The 21,777-nt window shown below is 49.5% G+C and overlaps 7 protein-coding genes across 7 annotated transcripts; 3 read left to right on the top strand and 4 right to left on the bottom strand.

Annotated features, from left to right (window-relative positions):
* Positions 1–1,603: 1,603 nt before the first annotated feature.
* Positions 1,604–3,872, top strand: FPOAC1_003548 (uncharacterized protein; the record flags this gene model as incomplete). The annotated part of the gene is made up of 4 exons (XM_044848108.1): positions 1,604–1,643; positions 1,696–1,912; positions 1,964–2,349; positions 2,401–3,872. 4 exons carry the CDS (start codon positions 1,604–1,606, stop codon positions 3,870–3,872), a joined length of 2,115 nt encoding a protein of 704 aa, XP_044714024.1.
* A 718-nt stretch (positions 3,873–4,590) lies between these two features.
* On the top strand, positions 4,591–5,665 carry FPOAC1_003547 (uncharacterized protein; the record flags this gene model as incomplete). Its single annotated transcript, XM_044848107.1, has 2 exons — positions 4,591–4,772; positions 4,837–5,665. The coding sequence occupies 2 exons, from the start codon at positions 4,591–4,593 to the stop codon at positions 5,663–5,665; spliced, it is 1,011 nt and encodes a 336-aa protein (XP_044714023.1).
* Positions 5,666–6,877: 1,212 nt separating this feature from the next.
* On the bottom strand, positions 6,878–8,540 carry FPOAC1_003546 (uncharacterized protein; the record flags this gene model as incomplete). The annotated part of the gene is made up of 3 exons (XM_044848106.1): positions 6,878–7,302; positions 7,387–7,923; positions 8,111–8,540. 3 exons carry the CDS (start codon positions 8,538–8,540, stop codon positions 6,878–6,880), a joined length of 1,392 nt encoding a protein of 463 aa, XP_044714022.1.
* Positions 8,541–10,680: 2,140 nt separating this feature from the next.
* Positions 10,681–12,531, bottom strand: FPOAC1_003545 (uncharacterized protein; the record flags this gene model as incomplete). Its single annotated transcript, XM_044848105.1, has 3 exons — positions 10,681–11,778; positions 11,829–12,416; positions 12,475–12,531. The coding sequence occupies 3 exons, from the start codon at positions 12,529–12,531 to the stop codon at positions 10,681–10,683; spliced, it is 1,743 nt and encodes a 580-aa protein (XP_044714021.1).
* Positions 12,532–13,489: 958 nt separating this feature from the next.
* FPOAC1_003544 (uncharacterized protein) lies at positions 13,490–15,700 on the top strand (the record flags this gene model as incomplete). Its single annotated transcript, XM_044848104.1, has 1 exon — positions 13,490–15,700. One exon carries the CDS (start codon positions 13,490–13,492, stop codon positions 15,698–15,700), a length of 2,211 nt encoding a protein of 736 aa, XP_044714020.1.
* Positions 15,701–16,962: 1,262 nt separating this feature from the next.
* FPOAC1_003543 (uncharacterized protein) lies at positions 16,963–17,722 on the bottom strand (the record flags this gene model as incomplete). The annotated part of the gene is made up of 2 exons (XM_044848103.1): positions 16,963–17,362; positions 17,418–17,722. 2 exons carry the CDS (start codon positions 17,720–17,722, stop codon positions 16,963–16,965), a joined length of 705 nt encoding a protein of 234 aa, XP_044714019.1.
* Positions 17,723–20,729: 3,007 nt separating this feature from the next.
* FPOAC1_003542 (uncharacterized protein) lies at positions 20,730–21,180 on the bottom strand (the record flags this gene model as incomplete). The annotated part of the gene is made up of 2 exons (XM_044848102.1): positions 20,730–20,876; positions 20,956–21,180. 2 exons carry the CDS (start codon positions 21,178–21,180, stop codon positions 20,730–20,732), a joined length of 372 nt encoding a protein of 123 aa, XP_044714018.1.
* Positions 21,181–21,777: the final 597 nt, after the last annotated feature.

Genomic DNA, 21,777 nt, shown 5'->3' with positions numbered 1-21,777 from the left:
TGTCGGACAAAGCCTGTCATGGGTGGTGACAAAGAAGCCCAAGAAAAAAGGATAAAAAGATAAGTTCCAGAACCAAAATTAAACTCTCGCCATTACAGTAACTTTGTCTGCAAAAATGGAATCGACTTGTCGTTTGCGACATTCTGGAGAAGTCTTTGATGGTGGAGCCACTGTTTCTTGAGATGCGTGTGCACCCGCATTTTAGCGCGAATGGTCCCTGAGATGTTGGTCTCTTTGGTGCTGAGGGTGCTGGACGGAGCGTTATCGTTATCACCCAGCCCCTGTACCACGCAAGCAGCTTGACTGATGCTGCAACGTCGCGAGACGATGATCATCAGTCAAAACGCCTTTTTCTTTTGGTCTTGTCTGGATGCTTCTTTTATCATCAAAACACTTGCGTCGCGGCTTTTTTAGATTCGCGTTCGCGTTGCTTCTAAGCTGGCCAGGTTGTATACACCGAGATTTCGTCACATGGGCGTCTTGGTTACCCAGCCACTGCAGCTTTCTGCTCCTAGAAGGCGACACGGAGGAGCTTTTATCTCCAAGCCAGTCTCCATGACGGTCACCATCTCATCGGCTTGCAATTTAAATGCTGCAGAGCCCGAGTGGTTGTTTCCATTGTTATAGAGAAATCACGGATACAATACTGCTGCTTGATTTTGATGGGGTGGTCGAGCCATGCAGAATGACGCGACAGAGGTAAAAGTGATTGATTGGTGCAGATAGGGAAAGGGAACGGGGTCAAGTTTGGGCATACCCTTTGATTCAGAAACAGTTCCTTCGATACGGGAGCTTTATCCGTCTTCCTACCAAAAGATGCAGAGAGATCCTATCCCATTTGTGTATTGCGCAAGTCGCGTGGTGTTTACAACATTATCGAACGTGGGCGTGACCTGTCGGGGGGAGGTAGAAGACGAAGACAAAGACAGTACAAGGGCGGCCCGTCAGTTCGCCAGTGCGAGGCGATGATGCACGCGCAGAAATAGAAAGATGAACACGAAAAGAATCGAATCCGGAATACTAAGCGACGCTGGTATTTAAATGCGCCTTAGTTGAGCGCCGGCACAACGTCTTGTCGCGATGGATGATGGGGTTGATGAGGTGTCGTCGGATCAAAGAGAATGAAAAGAAGTCCCTGGCAGCTCGCAATTGAATGGAGCTGGACGTGTTAGAGTCTGGCCCCAATTTTCAGGCACCAAATGCTATCATGAGTCCGCAATATCAGGCATAACTTCATAAGGAAGGAAGCTCCACAATTCGAACGGTGCTGGCCTGCTGGGCCTGCCGAGTTACAAGGGGCAGGCCGCTGGACTAGTGGGTAGCAGAAAACATGATCTCCTAAGTCTTAGGAGACAGAAATAAGTAGTCTAAGAGCCATGATCTAAGTGGCATAAAGTGACCTACTCATTTCGTCTCTTGTACTACCAACGACCAATTTTTCTGACACCCGAGGCCGCTGTGGCTGCGTGGCACTTTCCACATCCAATCTCAGTCCGTGCTTCCAGCTTGCGCGCCGTACCTAGGAGCTTCTCAACAGTCCCGCCAGTCCGATCTTCTGAACTTCACATCCCACTCTTCCTTTAACCCCGACGTCATCGCCAAAATGGCGACAAAAGGCAATTCTCTTCGCGATCGCCAAATAGGTTTGTTCCGTCATATAAGGGCTTCTTAGCCATTCGCTAATGTCTTCGTTAGCGTCGCTCAAGAAAATGCTCAACTTGAACGAGACTGTCGAATCCTCCGAAGCTGACGAGGCGCATGCTAACGGTCTACTTGCTCCTGTCGCACCCATTCTCGACGCCGATGGCAACCCCATCTGGAAAGTCCTGGTCTTTGACGATCTTGGCCGAGATGTTATCAGCAGCGTAATGCGTGTCAGCGACTTGCGCGCTATGGGCGTAACGATGCACATGTAAGTCAAAAGCATGATGAAAGAAATACAAGACTGACATTGGCGGTGCAGGCATATTGGCGGCTCAAGGCACCCCATCCCCGATGTCCCAGTCATTTACCTCCTCGAGCCGAATGCGCAAAACCTGCAGGCCATTACTTCCGACTTGCAAAAAGGACTATACACTCCCGCCTACATCAACTTCCTCTCCTCCCTCCCTCGTGTGCTTCTCGAGGACTTTGCAACACAGACAGCCACAACAGGCACATCCGAACACATTGCTCAGTTGTTCGATCAGTATTTAAATTTTATTGTGGCTGAACCAGACTTGTTCAGTTTGGGTATGCAAAAGGAGCACACATATTGGGCATTGAACAGTGCAGCCACCAGCGATGAGGAGCTCGACCGAGTAGTGGACAAGATCGTGAGCGGTCTTTTTAGTGTGATCGCCACCATGGGTATGTCATGTGTCGAGAGTCTGTCGAAACAACGTGCTGACATGTTAACAGGTGTTATTCCCATTATTCGGTGCCCCAAAGGCGCTGCTGCTGAGATGGTCGCTGCTCGACTTGACCGTAAGCTTCGAGACCATATTCTCAACTCCAAGGAAAACCTCTTTTCAGGACCTAGACCGAATGCATCATCCGGCACTCACTCTTCTCGGCCTGTTCTCATTCTTCTCGACAGAAATATTGATTTGATACCGATGCTGTCCCATTCTTGGACATATCAGAGTCTGGTTCACGACGTTCTCAATATGAAGTTAAATCGCATTACTATTGAAACTCCTGCGGAAGAAGGAAATCCGGCAAAGGGGCCTACCAAGAAGGGCTACGATCTTACAACAAACGACTTTTTCTGGGCCAAGAATGCGGGCAGTCCATTCCCCCAAGTGGCGGAGGATATCGATGCTGAGTTGACCAAATACAAAGAGGATACAGCTGCGATCACAAAGAAAACTGGTGTTACGGATCTCGAGGACCTCCAAGCCGACACTAGCGCCAGCGCTCAACATCTCAAGGCGGCAATAACACTGCTTCCCGAAATGAGAGAACGCAAGGGCATTCTGGATATGCACATGAACATATTGGCAGCTTTGTTGACAGGTATTAAAGACCGTCAGCTCGACAACTACTTTCAGTTGGAGGAGAACGTTGTGAAGCAAACTAAGGCCCAGATTATGGAGATCATCAAGGACGACAACAAAGGCACTGAACCTGTCGACAAACTGCGATTGTTCATCATCTGGTTCTTGAGCACTGAGCAGGAAGTTAATCGACAAGAATTCGAGGGCTTCGAGAAGGCTCTCTCAGAAGCTGGTGCGGATGTCTCATGTCTGCCCTATGTTCGACAGGTTCGCGCAACTACCAAGATGACACAGCTTACCACTATCAATAACAACACCCCTCAACCGGCTCAAACATCGGATCTCTTTGGACGGTTCTCTTCGATGTCTTCGCGTCTCACTGACCGCCTCAAGGAATCAGGAGTTCCCACCGGATTGTCATCCAACTTTGAGAGTCTTATCAGTGGTGTGAAGAACTTCCTTCCCGCTGATCGTGATTTTACTGTTACCAAGATCGTTGAGTCCATCATGGACCCTTCTTCTGCCTCTTCTTCTGCCATCGCCAAAACAGAACATTTCCTCTACTATGACCCTCGGTCCGCCAACGCTCGAGGCACTATGCCTCCTCCTAGCGCTGTGCGATCGGGAGGCACCAGCGCGCCGGGTGGTATGCCTGGTCAAGTACCTGGCCAAACTGCCAGCTTTGGCCAAAGGCGGCAAGGCTTCAGCGAAGCTGTCGTCTTCACAGTTGGTGGTGGCAGCATGGATGAGTACGGCAACCTGCAGGAGTGGGTGAGTCGCACAGGAGGTGACAGAGCGAAGAAGAGGGTTGTTTATGGTAGCACAGAAATGGTGAATGCTGCAGAATTCATCAAAGACGAGCTGGTCACGTTAGGGAAGGAGGTAGCATCATGATAGTAGCGGGAAAATGGCGTCCTAAATCTTAGGGCATATAAGTAGTCTAAGAACTATACTCTAATGATCATAAAATGGCCTACTATTCTCGTCTCATGCTTCTAGTGGTCAATTTTTCCAATATCCTCAGGGCCTGGAGAACAAACTAACAGAGTCGAAGGCCAAAGGCCAATCCGAGAAACATGTTGTGGTGGTCCATCTACCCTGGACTCCATGCCTAGATTCACTGTAATATGAGATCCAGCAAGTATTTGAGAGATATACCTCAACTTGGAACCTGAATGTACCAGTTTATAACAAATGCATAAAATAAATGAGCTATCAATCTTGTTAATACTCTTTGTTGAACCGAGAATACTGTTACGTAGCTCATCTGGGGCTGTCAGGCCAGCTCCATACCAGCTTGGGGGTTGTACCTGAGCTACTGTAAGGTACGTACCGATCTAATCCGAGAACAACACCACCTGTTTCTCGTCTCTGAACTTGGTTGCGCAAGGCCGGGCCCCAAACCAACAAATCTTATTGGCAAAACCCTGCCTAGTACTTTCATTATTTCCATTTGTGTCAACATCACGAGTATCATCAATTCCCAATTTTATCAACAACAAAACACAACGCGCGCATCGTCATCACCAACCACCCCCACCGAACTTCAATCTTTGCGCGTTTCATTGACGATATCTACGCATCCCGGTCGCGCCTCACTCTCTCCCTCGCCATGGACGAGACCCCCATCAAGACCGAGGGCGCCTCTCGCCATCGCGCCGGCTACAAGTCTTGGAAGAAGAAGTATAGAAAGATGCGTATCGTCTTTGACCAAAAGATGCATGACGGCGAGGAGCTACACAAGCAAGAGGACAAGGCCGCGGCGCTCGTCAAGCGCCTGGCTGTAGAGAACGAGTACGCCATCTCCCAGGTTTAGCTACGCAATTGCGGAATGGGATGCTAACTGTGTTATCAACAGTCGTCTATTGGATCTATTACTCGATATCAACAATTCCCCACAGATTCCTCCCGAGAAGCAGGTCGAGGTATCCCTTCAGCCTCCATCAGATTCCAAAGCGCCTGTCCTGCCCCTGGATGAAGAATACAACCTACGTCAAGACACCCCCAGAAAAAGACTCGAAGATCTCGTCAAGACCGTTCCGCACTCGACATTCGGCACCGCCAAGGAGACACTACCGCAAATCGTTGGCGAATTGAAGGCTGCGGATGGCGAAGCTTTCCCAGCCGACTTCCTGTCCGCCGATGACATTGACAACTACATCTATGATATCGACATGGCTCTCGACAACGGCACTCAGCACCTCCCCACGCTCGCTCCTCGCGCACATCCCGGCAACCATCACCTCTCACACCCGCATCTCAAGAACCCTACGAGTGTAACGAATTGGCTGCGTAAACATGCCCCCAAGATATTCCTCCAAGACGGCGAAGCACACGGTGATGCGGACGACAATGAGGGTGGTCATACCGGTGGGCGCAAGACGCGCGGCTCACGAGGTGAGCGTGGTGGAAGGGCAAGCACTAGGGGTAAGCGCGTCAGCGCAGCCGTTCGCGCAGTCGCAGCAGAGCGTGATGTTGATGTCAGCATGGACGAGGAGCAAGACGTTGCCTCAACGCCCATCAGCCGCGGTAAGCGCAAGAGAAATAACGAAGACGACACGGGATACAAGCCCCGCGGCTCATCGACAAGGCCGACAAAGAAGAAGCGTAAGAGCGAAGCAGAGGGGACACCCAGTGCGCGCAAGCCAAAGAAGGAAAAGGAGGCTCCTGTCGCTCAAGCAGATTAGTTCTAGGAAGTTTTGTTTTGGAAGATCTCGCTCGGAGCGAGAATAGTGGCTCTCCCACATGGTAAAAGTTTACACCATGGCATGTATTACTATCGAAATCAAGAATGAAGCTCGCAGATATCCATTTGTACCTACGCAACAACCAAAGCCCGGCATAGCAATCGCATGCCTCCACAACTCACGGTGTCCCTTCCGGCCAACCGAGGGCCATCTCGACCGGAACGACCCGGCTATACGGGTATCATTTTCATTCTATTCATTTTCACACTATCAGCCCTCTTTACACGATCCATTTCCTTATGTGTACACGTGCAGGCTTAAGCCGAGGCACTCTACGGGGAGGAAATCCGGGGTTCATTTTGTTTTTGGAAGGGGTGGGACGGAGAAATAAGGGAGTTCTTTTGCTATTGCTGTTTTCTTTTTGTCTCGATCAGGGAATTATTTTTGGAGATTAGGTGTCGGCTATGCTAGCTACGGACAACTACCGAGGTTTGATAGCAAGCAAAACGAAAAATGAGGCGTTGTGAGGAAGCGGCAGAAGGAGCAACTGTGCGATGATGTACTGTACATGTGAGAGAATGAGGTGCAGGGATAACAAGATCCAATAGATTTGCTTTAGGCTTTGTTCAAGCTCGTGTTATGATTCCGTTACTCCGCGACTAAGGGGAACTAAGGAAGAGTGTACTATGGGGATCAGGGAGTCACAATGTCAAAGGGCCAGGGAAAGTGAAGTGCGAAAAACTATAAAGCAGGGCTGGGTATCCCGTTGTATCTATGTGCTAAGAGCAAGAAGCTTTCTATCTACATCGCATCTACTCCCCTGAACTATGCAGGATGTATCATGCTGACATCCTCCTTTCATATCTTTGCCTTCACATATTCAGAAGCCCAACATCCTACCCAACCATAATGCCAATGGAGGAACGTTCTTCATAAATCGTTAGCTCGCTGCATGTGGCCTTGCAGCGGGTTCCGGTGCATGAATGCACTTGACAACGCCATCTTCTTTCTGTTGAGAAGATGGGCGGGCAAGAGGCCACAAGAGGTGAGGCTCTTGTGGTTTACTGGAGTGAGATGCTATTCAGATGGTGACAACAAATTCGACGCCGATGCTTAGAGAGAGAGAGCTCTTGGAGTTGCAAAAGAGACCAGAAGGCGGAAGCGGAAGGTATCGAGTGATTAGGGGAAGTCTGAGAATCATTGTAAAGACGTTTACAGCTTCTCCTTGAGGGTCTTCTTGAGGCGGCGCTCGACAGCATCAAGGTACTCGTTGGTGGTGGCATAGTCCTTGCGCTCAGACTTGCCAGTGGCAAGGGCAAGATCCTTGGTCATGATACCGTCGATGTCGACAGTGTCAATGCAGGCCTGCTCGAGGCTCTCGGCGAAAGCAACGACATCAGGGGTGTCGTCGAGCTTACCACGCTGGATGAGACCACGGGTCCAGGCGAAGATGGAGGCAATGGGGTTGGTGGAGGTCTCGTTGCCCTTCTGGTGCTCACGGTAGTGGCGAGTGACAGTGCCGTGGGCAGCCTCAGACTCGAAGGTCTTGCCATCGGGGGTGATGAGAACAGAGGTCATGAGACCGAGAGAGCCGAAACCCTGGGCGACAATGTCGGACTGGACATCACCATCGTAGTCTGGAAATCTGTTAGTATCGATCTTATGCATCGAAACGTGGATAACCGAACAAGTGTTCAGCTATTCCAAGTGGGAAAACTCACTCTTAAGAGCCATGATGTAACCACCGGAGCTCTTGATCATCTGGGCGACCATGTCGTCAATGAGGCGGTGCTCGTACCAGATCTTCTTGGCCTCGAACTCCTTCTTGTAGGTGGAGTCGTAGATCTCCTGGAAGATGTCCTTGAAGCGACCATCGTACTTCTTGAGGATAGTGTTCTTGGTGCTCATGTAGAGAGGGAGACCCTTGTCAATGGCGAGCTTGAAAGAAGCATGAGCGAATCCAGTGATGGACTCGTCGGTGTTGTACTGAGTCTGGGCAACACCACCTCCCTCCTTGAACTGGAAGACCTCAATCTCCTCAGGCTGGCCACCCTCGGGGGTGTAGACCATGGAGAGCTTACCAGGACCGGGCAGGACAGCATCCTTGGCGCGGTACTGGTCACCGAAGGCGTGACGGCCAATGATGATGGGCTTCTTCCAGCCAGGAACCAGACGGGGAATACGGGGGATGACAATGGGCTCACGGAAGACGGTACCGCCAAGGGCATTTCGGATGGTGCCGTTGGGAGAAAGCCACACTGGACATGCAAGTTAGCCATGTTCAATTTTATCAAGCTTACTGTTTGTCTGATTCGCCATGTTTCTGCTCATTGCCCCTCGCGTCGCTTCTCCTGCATGTTCTCATGCATGCGGGGTTGCGATTGGTGGTGGGGAATAGCAAGACGCAGCGCGAACTAAGACAACGCAGAACGGGTTTGGACTTACTCTTCTTCAGCTTGAACTCCTCAACACGAGCCTCATCGGGAGTGATGGTAGCACACTTGACACCGACGGAGTACTTCTTGATGGCCTCAGCAGCATCAATGGTGACCTGATCGTTGGTCTCGTCACGGTACTCAAGACCGAGATCATAGTACTTGAGGTCGATGTCGAGGTAGGGGTGGATGAACTTGTCCTTGATGACCTGCCAGATGATGCGGGTCATCTCGTCACCGTCGAGCTCGACGACGGGGTTCTTGACCTTGATCTTCTGAATAGAGGAAGCCATTGTGCGGACAGCGAATGGGGAGATGGTTTGAATAGCACCGAATGAAGCGCGAACAGGACGGATAGTGGTAGGAGTATAAGCGGCACGGCGCAAGGAAGACGAGAATAGAGATCGCGAGACGGAAGAGGCGAGAGCAGCGACGGGCATGGTGGGCAGGAAAAGAGAAGAAAAAGAAGAGGGTGGAGGTTTATAAAAGAGTTGAGAAGAAGGGTCACGGCACGAGAACGGGAACCGGACTCGGGAATCGTCGCCGGAAGATTGACTTGAGCTAAAGGAAGGACCTTCCTTTGGTTGGGATGCTGTATTGCAACGCAACAGCAATAAAACAAGCGCGGGGAGGGGCGTTTAGTTTGGGGTTCGGAGGTGGAGATCGGAGGGTCGGGGCAGGAAGGTGTCTGGGGTCTTTTACAGTGACAGCCGAGGAAGTAGCCGGTTACTGTGGCGGCGACCGAGAGGAAAACCGACGATGCGATGCGATGTTAAGAATACGGGGTAAGTTAATGTGACCTTGCCCCCCAATGAGACGGGGTGAATTTGATCAAAAGAGGTGCCGCTAGTTGAACGTGAATGTGAATGTCTGAAGCTGGGGGAATCATCAGGTGTTAGTTGCAGTTGCGCGAGTAAGAAGCAGTACTAGAAGAGGGGAACACAAAAGGCATGAGACGATCTATGTTTTGAGTGTTTTTGAGGACTGCCTCTTTCTTTTGGGGTGTGAAGAATAAGGTCCTGACAAAATGTAGAAATCAGAGAGCAGGAGAAAGACAGTGTCGTCTCTTGGTCCATGACGATATGTATCATGACAGCTCTTTGTGGCTGACCTCTCATGAAAGCTAGGTATGACATAGAAATATGCACTTACAAAACGTAGTTTTCTGGACAATAAATTCTGCGACCGAGTTGAAGCTGCTGAAGAAAGAAGAACAAGATGATGATGCAAAGATGGGATTTCAGCCGAGATAGATAAAAAGGACTCAAAGGATATTCATCTTCATTCTGCCGACAACGGCCTTCCGAAGACGGATGTTGCGGGAAAATAACTAACTATGGCTGACATGATCTTTTTAGACAATCGCATGCTATGACAGGGGTTTATCGTCCCTCTATCTAAAGTGTATACATATGACGTTCCCGTCCATATGAAGCTCAACCTACGCTCTGTTGTTCAATCTCACGATACTTTTCTAGAGTCTTTGGATGCGCAGAAACTCCATTGTCTCCCCCCAAACAGTCAGGGCGTGTCTCGAGCATTCTTCTTGCCAGGTTCTTTTTTGATGAGGCTCGGTACCTGACCGAGCTGGGGCACCTCATCAAGAGCTGCAAGCAGAGGGAAAAAGCCTCTAGCCAGTCTCAGTCCCAGTCCCAGTCCCGGTCTTGACGGTTTACGCTAGCATAGATGGGCTCCGCATTGAGTCCCCCGCTTTAGTGGATCATGTCTTTCTTGGCTTTGGATTAGGCACTGTATCTCGTGCATGACAGCCGCTCTCGTTTTTGCCTCATCTCGGTATTATTATCCCCGAGGGAATGCGTCACACGATACTATATTAATGATGTTTTACTAACATAGTGACCTAGACAACATCTTTCAACTTGAACAGCCCTATGAATATATATTTGCCAGTCCAATACCTCAAAAAATCAAGACAGACTTCACCGGGAATAACAAGCAACGGAGCTTTGCATCTCGGCGCGGCACGCATTTCCGTTGTCCGTCTCGGATCTCCGGTCGAGTATCCACTCTCCGCGCCGTCATCGGGGACAACATATTGCCTTACGGTCATCGTCCGAACAGAAAACAAAAGATATGAGATGCCGAGACAAATTCGTATTGTTTAGGCGAAATGGCAGAAATGGTATCGATCTCTCCCCCTCGGGGAATTAGTAAGAGACAGAATGGTGAAGTGTTTCTGCTGCTTATACCGCACTCTTTGGGTTATTTGCTCTTATACCTTCATGTTTAAAAAACAACTTTTCTGTTGCCTTGCTCGTTGTTTTATTTCTGTCTTTGGAAACCAAAGACTAAAACGGCACCGATCTATAAATACTAGATCTTACTATAATTTAACGACCACCGTTAAAAAGTCACGTCTTTTTTGATTAACATCTCGGATGGATTGACATAGGGTAGGGCCAGGCACTACTAAGACACAAGAACATAACCATAATGCGAGCTTAAGTCAAGTAAATCATCAATAACTTGTCCATATCATCTCGGAATATTTCTATTCTAGTATATCCCATCCTCTTAGAGCTCATTCCACCAATATTCATCGCAAATAACGACGTTCAACTAAACATCAAAGATCTCACCCACGCCTTCATTACCTCCTCTTCTGATATCGACAATGTCCAGCCTCCAGCCTTCCCAATGCTTGAGTGACCGCTTGATCTCTTTAATCCGCTCGATTCTTCTCTTAGATTCTTCCTCTTGCGCCTTGCGGAACGCATCTTCATCAAAGTCCATGTCATCGTCCTCGAGAAATTCATCATCACCACCTCCAGCGAGTGCATTGAGGCCACTTGTGAAGAAATCACCGATTCCACCAGCGCCGGACTTCCTTCGATGGGTCGGAGATATGGCGTGTCCCGAGAGGTCGACATCTTGGAAACCTGGGCTGGTTGCCTCCAGTTCACGACGTTTTTCAATCCATGCTCCACTTCGAAGCTCATGAACCTCGCTCTCGAGAGCTCGGATCTTCCTCTCGAGCTTTTGACGTTCCTCGTCCTCAAGCTCGTCAACGCCTTCATCGTCCAATCCGCCACCGCCTTCTAGAGACTTGCGGCTCTTGAGTTTGGTGTTTTCACTTTCGAGCTTCTCAATCTTTTCTTGCAACTCAGTGACCTGATGTTCCGCCTTCTCCTTCTCCTTTTTAACTGCTTGTAGACGAGAATCTTGCTCCTTGTGTAATGTGGTAAGTGTAGTGGCTTTCTTATCCAGAGCTTCGACCTTCTTCTCAAGCTCGTCACGCGCGTTCTTCACTTCTTCAAGTTCATGCTCGAGAGTCTTGACCTTGGTTTCAGCACTCGTCCGCTCGCTACCCTCGCGCACTGCCTTCTCTGCTGTTCTCTCAAGGTTGCGCTTGAGGTCCTGAAGCTCGCGTTGAGCCTTGCCTGCCGCGGCCTCAGCACGCGCAAGTTTATCCTCGAGAGCAGTGACCTGCTCCTTCTCCGATGATGATCCGCTGGCGTGGCGCTCGGCCTGGGCTCTAAGTTTTGAAATCTCGATTTCCATGGACTCAATGGTCGCTGTTTTGGCCTCCAACTCAGCCTTGAAATCCGCTGGTGGTGTGGCCATTGATACGGACTGGCGATGGCCATGACCAGGTCCACGCGACACTTGTTGTTGGAGCTGAGCATTTTGACGTTCGAGTGCGGCCATTTGGCTCTTCTGCGAAAGGGTTAGCGGGCTAAAGAGCAGACAATAGACCCATTACTCACCAAGCTATCCACAAGGCCATCGTCATGAGTGCCGGTCTTGCCACTGTCCTCACCCTCAGCCTCGCGGATATCAGCCAACTCATTCTCAGCTTTCTGCCACCTCTTTTCCGAATCGGCAGCCTCTTTAGATAATCGCTTGTTTTCCTTTTCCAGCTCTTCAATCCGAGCCAGGTGCTTTCTGTAGATGTCCGGCGCAGTCTCACCATCGGGGCTAAAGGGAGATGCTGCCCCTCCTGAAGCAATAGAGCCGGCGCGGAAAGACGTAGACCTCAATTTCGACTGCTGTGCAAGGGATGGAGTAGCGGCAGGTGAGTTTTCTTCATCACTATCACTCTCGCTATCGCTGTCGCTATCACTATCACTGTCGTTTTCGTCTTTGGTTTCAATCTTGAGTGGCTTCTTTGCCTCTTTGGCAGGCGCCTTCGCTTGCTTGTCTGTATTCTTGGGAGGTTCTTCGGTGGGTTTCTCTTCGATCGCAGGAGTGTCTTCGGCTTTCTCCTCAGCAGACTCGGGCGGAGGGGTTTCGGTTGCTTCTGTCTTTGTCTGTTTGGATGGAGTGGCCTTCTTCTTTTTCTTCATTTGCTCGACCTGGAATCGCAATGGGTTAGTCGTGTGATAATAAGAAGGGAGGGAGGGGCGAACGGACTCGCTTCTTGGCCGCAGCAATCTTCTCCTTGCGGGCCTTTTCCTCTGCGTCGGCCATGGTGATGGTTTAGTGAGCGCAAATATATAGAGAGAATTCGTCTTGCGCAGAATGATAGTCGTGGTTATTAGTGAAATGTGTCGTCTTGGCGCTAGACGTTGAATGCAGCTCCACGTTCCAGGGACGGGGTTTGAAGGGAGCTCCCCCACTGTCATCGTCTCGAAGCTTAGTTGGCCTGTGCGAGTACTGTGTGGAGTGGCGTATTTTGCGAAATACACTGTGCCTCAATTTGTGTAAGTGAGTTACAGATACATCTTGGAGTATTCATCACTTTATAATATTTATGATATAATACAGACGAAAGCGATAATAATTATACATTTCCAGAGCTCAAATTTTCTTAGTTTGATGTACTTACACCAGTAAATAGAATCGTCTCCGATCAGACTCATCAGTGTTGCATTCGCCTATCGTGGTTCTAGCAGACGTTTGTTGATCTCACAGCATTATAATTGGCCTTTCTAATAACGACTAAATGCGAAGGTAAGTAGAGAGATACTAGTGCAGGTTCTATAATCTTGCCTTGGTTGATAAATCTCTAGGTGCTACTATCATGAGGCTTTGCGCATCCTTAGAACACCATCTACCTGCCCAACGCTGTTTCGCTCTATTGATACTAAGCTTGATCGACAATTACGCTACCTGTAATTTTGCCATTATCTACCAGGGAGGTCCATACTTACTAAGATACCCAAAATATCCACATGGGATTGGTCGGGAATTCTGGCTGGTTGGAATCGAGGAATAGGGCGATTGATGTCGCCTAACCGTCTCTCATTGGACCTTCCTCGAATGACGCCCAAGGTATTAGTAGTGTTGTTGCAGGACTGACCAGGTGCCTTCCTTCAACGAATATAGCACGTTCTGGCGAGCTTAGGTAGAAATCTTTGACACAGACTCTTCAGTCTTTCCTTGCCTTATTTATCCACAACCAGCCTCTATCTCCCTCCTGGTGAACATGAACTGGACTGAAGGCGCACTAGCTCGCCACTCTCGCCGAAAAGGCTGGGACAAGGACGCAGCTCGGCAAAAACAATACTTTGCTAAAGCCAGAGCCAAGAAGAATGCCCCCTCATCAAGCAAAGGTCTAGACATTGTATCATTTGTCCCCGATTACATCAAGCAGTCACAACCTCAACAACCCCAGGACCACTACTCGCCATCTTCAACTCCTGCAAAGAAACAAAAAACACCAAAGAGAAAACTTATACATAGACAGAACGATACCAGCAAAACACCTCGTCGCGAACTTGTTCAGGGGATCAACGTTGAATTACCGAAGCCTGGCGGCGAACCTACCCCGGTAAATCAGTCCAAAAAAGACCACCAAGAACCGGACATTGCGACCAAAAGGCGAAAATTGCTTGAAAAAGATGACTGGACAGGCGTTAACACGCAGAAGCCTTTGATGGTAAACTCTACTTGGCGAAAAGACCGTTCCCCCCGACCACAAGGAACCGCCAACTTTAGGCGAGATCTCACATCTCTTCCCCCAATATACGATCAGTATGACCACGATAACAAGAAAACACTGGGTCGACTGTCTAACAACGAAATGAGAATGAAAATCGGAAGTCAAAACCTTCGCTGGAGCAGAGAGAGCAACTCTGTGCGAAGTTTTGACACACGGCACGGCCTCCTTGCTCATATTGATTCGAGCCCAGACAGATCGCTAAACCCAGGAACAATGTCGCCTTACCAACTACCCCCGAATACCCAAGCACCCATAAGAACTACAATAAGGCCCCGAAAGCGCGACAACAGTCCAGATCGTCTTGATTCTCGAGACAAACTAACCGCCTTTTCTAATACTGCCCTGAGTACCGCATACGGAAATAGCACCCAAAAACTGAATAGGCGAAAGGGACCTGATGAACCGAGATTCGTTGCAAAGGCTCACATACCTATCATACATCAACCACAGCCAACCCGAGGGACGCGACCATCGATGTTCAACATACGTTCACCTGACCTGGAAGAGAATATGAGTACCACTGCTGTTCTGGGTGCCCCAACACGATTTTCCAGGCGTATCACAACCGAAGACATACGGTGGAATTCATGGTTGAACTCCAAGGCCACAATGGCGTCGAAAGAGCCAGCTCAAACTAAAGAAATGAGCGAGTCCCCAAGGTCCATTAGTCCTGGAATTAGCCACTCCTGGAACTCATCAGAGCAACACTCGAAAACACAAAGCCCGGTCCAACCTCGAACTCCACGACGGAGACCCCTGATCCAAACTGATGAGCCACAACCACAATCCTGCGAAATCAGGTCATCTAGCGTTATTTCACCTGACAGTATACAAAGCGAGATGCCAAGTTCTGAACCAGAACTCCCTGAAATACAGACAGAAGACGACTCAACTTCCCCCACTACTCTAGAGACTCACGAACCACTTAAGAATCTGGACCATGATAGACGGGATACTTGTGTCGAGCCCCGAATTGACTGGGTACTTTCGGCTCGAACAAATTCACGAAAGACTACCAAGGCTCGAGACTTGCTTGATTTATTGACTGAGAGCGAAGACAAGAATGGAGTAGTGGCTGAAAAGGACATTGACAGGAAAACGATACTAAATCCGGAAGACGAAGACGAGATTTGGAAAAGGTTTGTTTTCGATAACGATATCGCTGAGACTACCCGCAGAGCCCTCGAAGAGGCGAAGGAACAGACTAAACGCGAACTGGACCTCGAGAAGATAAATCGCCCTCGTACGTTTCAGGACTTACCACTAGCCTCAAGCTCGACGGCACCGCGAAGCGATGTTGCTGAGCCACCCTCAGTGTCACGAGATAGCTCATTATCGATGAGGAAGACACTTAATATGGAGGACGATGAGATGGGAAGACCGTCGGGCACAGACCTAGACTCAGATCTGGAGGATCAGTCATTCTCGGAGGTCACCGCAAAGGTAGATACTACAGATGCCAACGACTCGATCATTGCTCAGCCCTCGTCGCCCGAACCGATACAGGCCGAGTTTAAATTCCACCAGCCTCAACTCTTCATTGGAAGATTAGCTGCTGGTGCACCCTCTGATACACCATCCGTAACCTTATATGAACCAAAAAAGGGGAGACGATGGAGGAAGCGCCGGCACAAAGAGCGGCCTGATTTCCGCGCCATGCCCGACTATGACGATGATCCAATTGAGGAAGACTAACATATCGGAAACAAAGCAAGATCTATGGCTCATATGTGACTCAGACGTCAGCCGGGGTTGGAGAATCCGCAGGCTACGTATGTGGTCACGAGCTGGAAATGCAGTGCGCCATATCGCGCAGTGTGGCATGGGGAGAGTTTTGAGACTATCCGGCGCCGTGTAAACCGGACACTACGTCCGTGGGCACGGCGGGGAACACAACCTTGTAGTGCGACTAGGGTATAGTCTAGCAAAGGATAATCTCCTACTATTGTACGCACTTATCTCTTGCCTTGTTGTACAGTTCAGGACAGGGGAATTCGCTCTTACGTGACACATTAAAGAGAGTAAAGAGAAAACAAGGTGTTAAGCTGCATCGCCATCTTCAAGCGTCACAATGTGGCTATCGTGGGTTCAGATATGTATGGAGTACAGTAATGATTTGTCTAAATGCGCCATTAATTCTAACAATACTACCTAACCAAAGAGAAAAGAAGAACAAAACTCCCCGCCGTCTATATAATAATTCATTCTATGTACCGTGCTGGCCTCATGTCTCGTCATAAACGTCACTGCGTTATCAACCCGCCAATAAACACGCACTCTTATCTCGGTGCCTTCAACTTGAATCGTGAACCCCAGTCAAACCCCAGTAGATCCATCCAAGAAAGGAAACTCGAAAGAAGGAATCTAAGGAATGGAAGCATGACAGAAACATCCATCGTGCATACAGCCACGCTGAAATAATCCCCACAGACTGCCCCCGCCTTACCCGCTTCCAGAACAATTCTCTCAAGTCAGCCTCAGCGCGATGAGACGCCCCAGTGGGGAAAAGATCTGCAACGTATGGCGTTTTCCTGCAGATCGCCAGTACATTTATGGTAGTAAGTGACAGGAATGAAGAAGCAAAGGCCAAGATTGAGAATGCCTGGCACAGGAATATCCTGCAGAAGCGTTGTTTGTTTGGTGTGGGTGGGTTGCATGCATGTGAGGAAACAAGACGAATTGAGTGTCGTTTTGTTGTCCTTTGATGTAACAGTGTGTACACAAGAGCTGCAGCTAAGGCTTTCACCATCAAAGCTGGGTTGACTGCGAGAGTTATCCAAAGTCAGTGAGCTATCCAAAGGAAGAACAGCCTACGGGTAGATGATACATGGCAGAAGTTCTTGCTTTGAATAGTTTTGGTGGACGTACTCTCAGCCGGTTTTAGTTTCAAGCCATCGAGTGTATTGTTTTGTAGTAGGCGTTTTCTGTGTGCAAGGCTGTTTCCTTGCTCACAGAATTCAGGATCGGCTGCGGCGCTTCTCTTTGCGCTTAGACTCGCAAGTTGTCTTACACCCAGGGCATTCGAAGGCGTTCTTGGAGACGTAGACTCTAACAAGGCAGCGTGGGCAACGCCACCAGCTAGAGGGCGCATATCGACCCTCAAGCCATTCCTCGTTGACAGTTGCTCCACGCTTCTGGATATCTTCACGGTGGTATTCACGGAGATGATCTCGGAAGTGATCTCGACGGTGGAAGGGCTCTCGGGAGCGACCGCATCGAGGGTAGTCACACAAGTAGACGTCCTTGCTTGACTCAGGAGCATGGGTGTTCTTGTAGTGACGTTGAAGATCCGCAGTCCGCTTGAAAGGGCGAGCAGGACAGCCAGGGTGAAGACACTGTACTGGCCAGTCGTTACCACTCGACGAGAGTTAGCAATGAGACAAGCCATGATTAGATCATAGATTATACGTACGTTTCACTTCGGGGAATAGTAGACTCCTCGGCCCCGGCCTGCCCTGAAGAGAACTGCTGCTCATAATCTGGTGTCTGTTGGTAGCTAGAGTAGTTGTTTGGCGATGACCCGTACAGAGCATAGTAGCTGCGCGGTACAGGTGACTCCGGAATAGTAGAAGCCTGAGAGCTACCACCAGAGCTCATATCTCTAGCCATAGGCTGGGACTGGTAGTAACTAGAAAAGTACTCCGCAGGTGATGAGACCTGATCCTGAGGAGAGGAGGCGTGATACCAGCCGTTGTTGTACCACTGGTTGGAGCCCATGGTGATGGTCTAATTTTGACAGTTTATTTCTCTTGAAGAAACTGTTTGTTATGCCAGTCAATCAGCTGGGATATGGAAAGCACGGGTGCTTGAAGCGTCGAGCTGATGAGTTATGAATCAGCTCGCGAGAGGTTGTAAGTGATACAAAGAACATGCAAGTATAGCCCGCAACCAAAGTAATGTCTTGATGGCGGTCTTGGAAGGGAAGAGATGAAGTCTGTGGCATGGGAATTAATATGATGTTGATGGGTTGATGAATCAATGAAGAGAGGACGAGAGTGGTTGTTATATGCTTGACAGAGATGTGAGAGAAGGGGTGTTGCAGAAAGTACACTAGTACAAGCCAAGACGTTGTCAGTCAAGTTGAGGCTCAATCGCACATTCATTCATTAGTGAGGCGAGGTTAGGATCACTCGTGTAATACACAAAAGGTAAAGGGCAACATGGACTTGAAACTGTAAGAGACCTCACATACACAAACAACCGCGGCCACATCTGGCAGCAGGGCCCAGCAAGTGTCGTCAGGGTTCCAGAGTGCATTCTGGGGTTAAGGGCATGACCAGGATAGCTGCCGGGGAACACAACTCATGGAACCCGGACCAACCTACGATAAGGCAGAGCATAGTGAGCTAGATGACAGACGGCTAAGAGATAACCAGTTCCAGGACCGAGGATTGGAGGAACGCAAGGGGGCAGTATGCAGTACACAAGACATGGATTGAAGGCGAAGCAGCAGCATCTGGCGCATGCTGGCTCGTGATGTGTAAGTAAATCGAGACTTATTCGATTGGGTGGGAACCAGGGTAAAGTCAAGCTTGATGGAGACAACAACAAGTATGCGTGGAGACCACGTCAAGGTCGTAGGTATCCTATCAAGAGTGATGCATTCTTGGCCGGTGTCCTGAAGAGGGAAAGATGGCGGGCGATGCAACGGTAACAAAGGAGCTAGCGTAGCGCATTCGGAGGTCAACAAGGACTTCAGGAACAAGTGGTTGCCTTACGGAGCTCCGGGTTAAACGGAACTTGTGAATGGCGCGACAGTAGTGTGTAGAAGACTGGCAAGTCCAATGGAATTTTGCAATTGACGGTATGGAACTAAGCTTCTGGCCAGAAGCAAGGGTGGGAACCCATTTGGGGGATTCGTCTTGGCTGCAGGTTGAAGGCCATGATAGCCGATTGTTTAGTTTGTCCATAAATGCTCAGTTGGTATCGGTAAGTGATGATGTTACCGGTTGGGCGGCGACCGGGCGTGGCAATGCGCTGGGGCTGAATACCAATTAACAAATAGTTCTGGCACGGGCTTGCGGGAGTGGATGCGACAGTGATGACAGTAAAGACAAAGTTGGTGACGAGCGATAAGCGAACACTGACTGTGCTGTATGCAACTGTAGGATAGGGGCTGTGCGAGGCCAGCGCAGCGGATTTCGGTCAATACCAAAGGTAAAGTTGGCTTGGCCAGTACTGATTTACGTGCTTGTGACCCTGATCACCTTTCAAAGAAGCTTCGGTGCAGCAAGAAACGGCAAGGGTGTGGTTTAGCCGCGGAATGTAATCATCGCTTTTGACTCTCGGTAGCGGGAGGAATTAGATCGACATGACCTGGGATTCGTCTATCTTGACTATCGGTCAGAGAAGGCAGGTTGAAAATGACGATGTAGGGAGAATTGAGGAGGATTTGGTGGTGGCAGAACAACAAGGCAGAGCCGGTACTGCAGCACAGGAGGTACCCTCTGTAGGCGAAAAAGCTACCTTCCTCTGCACAAGAAAGATGCAGTGTACCTTGGGTGGTACCTGCCCTGTCTGCCATCACTTCCACTTGCCATCGCACTGGTTACCCCTCCTGCTCCTTTGCAGCTACCCCCTGCGTACCTGCCCTTCTATTTGGTGTTCTAGGCGAGGTGCCGTACCGAGAAGCTATGACCCAATTCACTGCAACCACAGGTTGGTCACTCCATCACAATGCCAAAAAAGAGAGACGATACTAGTAGTCCACTGCACTTACATCCATCCGATCTCTTCCCCAATTCTCTTTCTCTTATTGCATCACATCATGCACTTTTATGCGGCGGCCTAAAGTCGATGCTTCGCATTAGCATTACACCATCACTGCAAGGCCAGCTTGTTATGTCGATCTCTGTGGTGCAAAGCCATTAAACAGCCGCCCGATGTTCACAAGCATGAGCACAAGCACGAGCACGAGCCTCAACACTATGGAGAAACCTCAGTAGATGCGCCAATAAAATGGCTGTTCCTTTGCTGATAGCCAAGAACAGATCATCGTGCTTCAGCAGGCAGCGAAATAAAGTTGTTTTAGGGATAGTTGATTGATCAACAGTCAGTTCTGTCAGGTAATGGCAAATAGCATTCAACGGCCTCGATTTGTCTGACACAACCCAAGCACAGACAAATTAAACCCGGCATCGTCATTCCGCCATCTCCCACACCTTTCACAGCTCCCCACAATTCGGTCACTTGTTGTTTGTTTGACCTTCAGCGTTGTGTAACTTGTCCTGCGTCTATCAGTCGACATTGCAGCCAGTTTGACATGTCTCAAAAAATCGACGAGGCAGTCTCCCAAGGCGCCAGGGCAGTAAGAAAATCAGCGACCGTCCCTATGCCTGATCAAGAACAAGTCTGGGCGCCTTGTCTATCTGTATGACCTAGCGGATCCTTCTCCGGCACTTGCATACCACCACCAGGAAATCTTCCGAATAGATCACTGTCGGTCATCTCAACAGACCGCGGTTTAAGTCTCTGGGCGAGCTTGGGATGTATAAGTGAGGCTGTCTGAAGTTGCAGACAACAAGTGCAGGCAGAGTCGTGAAATGGTTCGCCTGCCATGAAATCATTGTCTTTGACAAAGTCATCGGACACATCACCACCCCAGGACCCTTCCTCACTTGTGACAACCTGGCAGGAAGACTAATCCATGTCGCTCATTGCGCGGAATTGACGCCCGCTCAATAATGCCCCTTTCTCGTATCCATGGATCTGCATCCGCGAAGCTCTAAGAGTGCATGACGGGCATAGAAGTCTTCCAGAAGCCTTCCTGATCTGTCATCCAATGGTTTGGTTTCATATCCCAGTCAACTCTCACGGCGAACTCCGACCAAGTTGGGGGCGGGCGGCGACTCTTCTCAGATGAATCCTTCGACTTTGGTGATGGATGTCAGCAAGCGTAGAGCTGTGTCGCTGTGCCGCAGGCTTGTCATTCGTAGAGGAGCAAACCTCACCGACAAATGCGGCGGCTGACGAACGCCAACGAACAAATTGCCTTGCCAGGACTTGATAGGCATATTGAGGAGTGCCGAGTGCATATGGGAGAGGCAACGTATCGGCGGCGGCAAGGCCACCGATGCATCCATTTCGCTAGCCTTGACTTCGGATGATAACACACACCTCTCCCTAACGGCCTTTTCGCCTAGCAGTAGAGCTGGAAACTTATCGTGTCGTGACATTCTCAATCAAGTCATACACATGTCAGCTCAGGCTTGATGAGTAAAGAGAAAGCTCAAGATAGCACAAGTAGTTGCATTTGCATTTGCAGTTGCATTTGTACCCTGAGGACAGCAAGGATCTGTCCGTGTCTCGACCACTCGAATGATTTGCCATCTCCGCGAGCCACGTCGTCTTATGATGTGAAATGTGCTACAAGTGTAGCATTGCCCTGCTGAAGGTAACGGTATCCCAACTCACGCGAGGTGTTGCGTCTGTATAGCTGATAGAAAAAAGGGAACAGCAGAGTCTTGAGATCAATGACAATACATCCGGTTCCCTACCGAATTTGGTTCTGTTCTTATAGTTATATCATCTTAGAAGCTCTCGGAGTTCGGCGTCTTCTCGGTCCTTGGGCAGCAATGCAGCAACCTCAAGTCGTTGAGTTCGTTGCTTGAGAATCTATCATTTGGAACGCCTTACCAAGGATGTATTGCAGCAGACACTGCATTGGTCGGCACATTGAGGAGTTCCAGAGACAGTGTCAGCAAGGCAGGCACATAACATGGCGGGACGCCACTAAGCAAAGTCTTTGCCCTCAAAGCCAACCGATTATGAGG

The sequence above is a fragment of the Fusarium poae genome, chromosome 1 (assembly GCF_019609905.1).
Source record: "Fusarium poae strain DAOMC 252244 chromosome 1, whole genome shotgun sequence".
NCBI lineage: Eukaryota > Fungi > Ascomycota > Sordariomycetes > Hypocreales > Nectriaceae > Fusarium > Fusarium poae.
The sequence above is the reverse complement of the archived record's forward strand: the minus strand, read 5'-3'. Positions and strand labels throughout refer to the sequence as shown.